Consider the following 5387-nt stretch of genomic DNA (forward strand, 5'->3'; position numbering starts at 1 on the left):
TCTGGCAATCCAGTGGTTAAGACTTTGCCTCCCAATGCAAGGAATTCTGGTTCCACTCCTGGTCTGGGACCTAAGATCCCACGTGCCTCACAGCCATAAAACCAGGACATAAATAACAGAAAGAAAATTATGAGAAATTCAATAAAAACTTTAAAAATGGTCCACAGCAAAAAAAAAAAAAAGTTCACTTGAACTTTATTCCTTATTATAAAAATTGCTTGTGTTTCTTGTAATAAGTTTGGAAAGTTCAAAGAACTTTAAGAACTAAATATCACCTATGAATCTAATCACCAGAAATGACCACTGTTAACCTATTTCATATATTTCTTTTAAATTTTAGTCCAATTTTATAAATCATTATAATATTTGAACTGGGTCATATATAGTTTCCTATTCTGCTTTTTAACTTAACAATCTGTTGAAGCATTTCCCCATAATGTGAAATAGCCTGCAAAGTACTATTTTAAATGTTATAAGGTATTCAATTATATCAGTAGACCATAATTTATGTAATCAGTCCCCTGTTATAGGATATTTAAGTTGTGTGCAGTTTTCCCCATTAGAAATAATACTGCAATAAACCTCCTTGATGAAAATCTCTCCCCACATCTCTCATTTTTCCATAGGCAAAATGAGCCTTCTAAATTAAAACTCTGTGTGAGGCACAATAGCATCTGACAAACCATCCAGGTGACTCAGATACACAGTGAAGTTTGAAGCACTGAGTTAGAGGCACTGGGTTTGTGGCTGGTTGCCCAGGTAATGAAAGTAAGGAGAGTCCTAGAATAGGGAGACCAGGATAGGTGGGAGGAGGTTCTAGGAAGAACAGTCTCCAGTCACTTGCCAGCTGGCTGGGAACTAGAGATGCAAAACTGTTGCACAGATAACTTAGGGACTTTACAACATTAAATGTTCATTTTAAAAATAGTTTTCTGTTCTGCACTACCTCATAAGTCATCTTCCTCTTACCCATACCTTCAGGGCAAGTCTTACAAAGAGCATTCTCGTGTTGGTGAGGTTTGGGGGCATGAAGAAGAAAGAGCATAGGGATGACAAGAAAGGCAGTGAAGGGAATCAAAAATTCACTGAGAACAAGGATTTTAGAGCAAAATGACCAGGAATGCCCAAGAAATCTTCAACAATACTGGGGAAATATAGAGCAGCTAAGATGAGGAGTTCTGTTGCTTTGTTTGGTTATTAGAGAGAAAAGAGTCAATATCATGAAGCTGAAGAGCCTTGAACAGTCAGGTGAGGCTTCAAGGCCTTTCTCTGTCCCATCATAAAATAAATATTCACCCATGTATATATTCTCTTAGGTTGTTATAGTTTCATTATTTGCCTTGAACTCTTTAAAGTATTTAGAATTCATTATAGTCGACCGTGTGAAAACTTTCCCACTCATACTGTTTTTGACTCTTCCTTGTTCCTCTGATTTATAACAAACAGTGAACATTTGGCAAAAACATATTGAATCAATGACATAATTAATGAACACCAGTAAATTCCATTCACCAGAAAAAGTAAATCTTAAATTCTATCGCTAAACTTTACAATAGCCTTGACTTTAATCACCATTTACAACCTTAATGCCAATCCTAACAGTAATAAAAACAACAACCCAAATAATGAGTGTAATAGTCTTAACTCTGATCCCTGAAGTGAGTCTTAGCAAGCTCTCTTGTCTCAAGAGAAACAGAAATTGACGTGAACAACAGAGGAAAAAGCATGACTGTCTCAGGAAAGGGAGTAACAGAATGGAACATAGACTACGGCACTTCCCTGACTTGGTCTTCACCATTTCATCATGATGACCCTCAACTTAATCCTGAACCAAATCCCATGAACAGTAGTGCCCCCATCTGCTAATCCAAACTTCCTGTTAGGAAACATAAATCAAACTAGGATGAGAATCCCTTGGCACCAAAACCCAATAAATTACATATCCCCCACTCTTTAAACAGGCAGCGCACAATGCAGGAACTCAACCAGTCCACTGTGGCAGAATTCATCCTAATGGGCTTTGCCTCGAACCCCAGGACCAATCCTCTGCTCTTCACCTTCTTTCTAGTCTTTTACCTGCTGATCCTTGTGAGCAACAGCCTCCTCATCACCCTCATCCACCAGGACACACGCCTCCACACGCCCATGTACTTCTTCATCAGTGTCCTCTCCATGCTGGACATGTGCTACACCACCACGACTGTGCCCCAGATGCTCGTGCATATTCTCAGCAAGAAGAGAGCCATCTCTTTTGCTAGATGTGTGGCCCAGATGTACCTCTTCCTCCTCTTTGGGACCACCGAGTACTGTCTTTTCTCCATCATGTCCGTGGACAGGTACGTGGCCATCTGCCACCCTCTCCGGTATAAGGTCATCATGAGCCCCTGGGTGTGCCTTCTCATGGTGGGCATCTGTGCAGCCTATGGTGTGGTGGGTGGTCTGTGCTTTACCTTCTTTGCTATGCGCCTTTTCTACTGTGGTCCTAATGAAATTGACCACTACTTCTGTGAGGTCCCTGCGGTCCTGAAGCTGGCCTGTGCAGACATATCCCTCAATGACTTGGTGAACATCATCACCGGCTTCAATGTCATTGTGGTCCCACTCTCCTTGATTGTCATTGTCTATATCAACATCTTTTTCACCATCATGAAGATCTGCTCAGCCCAAGGACGGATCAAGGCCTTCTCCACCTGTGCCTCCCACATCACCGTGGTTTCCATGTTCGCTATTCCATGCAGTATCACGTACCTGAGCCCTGGCTCTGACTCTTTATCAAACAATGGCAAGAAAATGGCCCTTTTCTACAATATTGCCACAGCCTTCCTCAACCCTGTCATCTACAGCCTGAGGAACAAGGATGTGAAAAATGCTTTCCTCAAACTGGTGGGAAGGGGCAGGGCCCCAGAGTAATGCTTTAAAGATAAAGATATGGGGAGACATACAATTCAGGACTTGCACTCGCACCAAAGACTCTTCCATAAGTCCTGAAGTAATGGTCTCCATAAAGCTAATGCTTCACTCTGGCTCAGTGGGAAAGAACAGGGTGCTTGGCAATCAGCATTATCTGTGGTGGTGTGGTTTGAGACACAGATGATCGGGAAGATCCAACACAGCGTTCAAGAGCCTGGGCTCTAGTGCCAGGCAGACCAGGATGAGAGACTTGGCTTTGCCAATCACTAGGCATGTGAATTCTTACAGCTCTTTCAGCTACTTTAAGGTTTGTATCTCTTCTTCATAGGGAAGTTGTAATAATTAAATGAGATAATACCGATACAACAAAGGTACTTAGTACAGAGCTTGCAAATGTTAGTTTTAATTTTCAAGAGTTTTGACTCAGGGTTGAATTATCAATCCTTAAACAGCAGTGATATTCTGGTCTTTGGAAGTGACTGGATCCCCAGAGAGAATGGGAATCAAAAGGGTGTTGTAGGCAGAGAGTTGAAGAAGGATAAACTCAGAAACGTCAACTGGAGATTCTTAACGTGCAGAAGAAACTTGAGGAGGAGGAAATGAACCTATATAACCCATCTAAAAACTCAGTCAGTTAGAGCCTCTGGGGGTCAATTGAAGTTCTCTCAGAAGGGGAAAAATTATCTTTTATGACCATGTTTTTTGGTTCTCTAGATTTCCTTGTTTCTAATAACATGCATTTTTGAAAACTATAGCCTGTCTTGGGTAATCCCAAGAGAAAGGGACTCTAAGGATGAGGGAAACTAGAGTTAGGAGGGTGAATATAATGTGACCCCCAGATGCAAAATGTTGGGAGCTCTGAGAGAGGTTACAATTTCAGTGGGGAATTTTTTGTTTTGTTCCTTCTTGTTTGAAATGACTTCCCTGGAACTGTTTATTTCTCAGAGAATCTTCACAAACATGAGTTGTTTTTCCCACACTTCACCAACCTACAAAGATCATGTTACTGGGCATCACCCATATTCACTGCCTGCTGGCTGCCACAGAAACTTTAGCATACAACAAAGCTCCCATGAGGTTCTAGAGGCATGTCCCATAAACTAACCTGTAGCCCCTTTGAATTCTTCTTTCTGAGCCCTGTGTTGATGTACACTGCCTGTGAAATCCTTCGGGAAAAAATAATTAACTACTCTGGCCAAAAAATATGACACGAGTGTCTGTTTGCTTCTGGAGAGGCCATGGCCCATGCCGAGAGTGCAGGTTCACAATATCCCCACAGGTATTACCAACCCCACCACCCAGAAGTCAGAGCATTGCATAAATAATGAAGTAAAATTAAAGGCAAACAACAACACAGGACATATAAATGCAACATATTTACAGACGTGAATAAAAGCATTAACACATAAAGGACTCTTGGGAAGTGGTAAGAAAAAATACAAACACTCAGAAAAACTAGCAACAGGTGTGAACAGTTCATGAAAACAAAATCCAAATAATCAATAGAGACATGGGAAAATCAAGCACAGTAGGGATCTAAGAAATGAAAATTAAAATATCAATGAGATACTATGTTTTCACCTTTTGAAACTGGCAGAGTGCTTAAACAGACTCAGAGGTGGCTGAAAGTGAAAGTAAAGTGAAAATTGCTCAGCTGTATCCAACTCTTTGCAACCCCATGGACTATACAGTCCATGGAATTCTCCAGGCCAAAATGCAGAAGTGGATAGAATACAATAAGACATGGATTTTCATACACTACCCATGGGAGTACATATTGACCTAGAAAGCATATTCATATTTTGCACAACCAAGTAATAGTAATTAGTCTAAATTCTAAGTGTATGGCAGCCAGGACTTTCCTAAAACCCAGTCTGTGGCCAGAGCTTTGTAGAAAATAAAAGGTTTATTTATATGCAGTCAGCCACATTAATAGTTTAGGTTTTAGCCCAATTTGAATGTGTGGTAGAACAGAAAGTAAGTTAACTGAAAGCAGAAAAACCAGCAAAGCAGATTTCTTCTCAATCCCAGATGTACTCATGCTCAGCAACAAGTTACCAAATGGAGTATTGGAAGCAGTCATTCACTCTGAGCCTGGTGTAGAAGGCTGCAGAAGTGAGGCCCACAGGTATGAGGTGACCTACCTAGATGACCTCTGACACTGTATCCAGCTCTGAGGATCATGATTACTCAGTTCAGTTCAGTTCATTTCAGTTGCTCAGTTGTGTCTGACTTTGTGACCCCATGGACTGCAGCACGCCAGGCTTCCCTGTCCTTCACCCACTCCTGGAGCTTGCTCAGACTCATATCCATCAAGTCAGTGATGCCTCCAACCATCTCATCCTCTGTCGTCCCCTTCTCCTCCTGCCTTCAATCTTTCCCAGCATCAGGGTCTTTTCCAATGAGTCAGTTCTTCGCATCAGGTGGCCAAAGCATTGGAGTTTACCAGATTACTAGATTTATAATTACTAGATTAC

The 5387-nt window shown here is 41.4% G+C and overlaps 1 protein-coding gene across 1 annotated transcript; it reads left to right on the top strand.

Annotated features, from left to right (window-relative positions):
* The first annotated feature begins 1966 nt into the window (after positions 1–1966).
* Positions 1967–2910, top strand: LOC109557098 (olfactory receptor 2D2-like). The gene has a single exon (XM_019958431.2). It carries the CDS (start codon positions 1972–1974, stop codon positions 2908–2910), a length of 939 nt encoding a protein of 312 aa, XP_019813990.2. The 5' UTR covers positions 1967–1971.
* The last annotated feature ends 2477 nt before the right edge of the window (positions 2911–5387 follow it).

The sequence above is a fragment of the Bos indicus genome, chromosome 3 (assembly GCF_029378745.1).
Source record: "Bos indicus isolate NIAB-ARS_2022 breed Sahiwal x Tharparkar chromosome 3, NIAB-ARS_B.indTharparkar_mat_pri_1.0, whole genome shotgun sequence".
In the NCBI taxonomy this organism is placed as follows: domain Eukaryota; kingdom Metazoa; phylum Chordata; class Mammalia; order Artiodactyla; family Bovidae; genus Bos; species Bos indicus.

Coding starts and splice junctions, on each gene's coding strand:
- LOC109557098 (XM_019958431.2), top strand. CDS start 1,972: ATGCAGGAACTCAACCAGTCCACTGTGGCAGAATTCATCCTAATGGGC.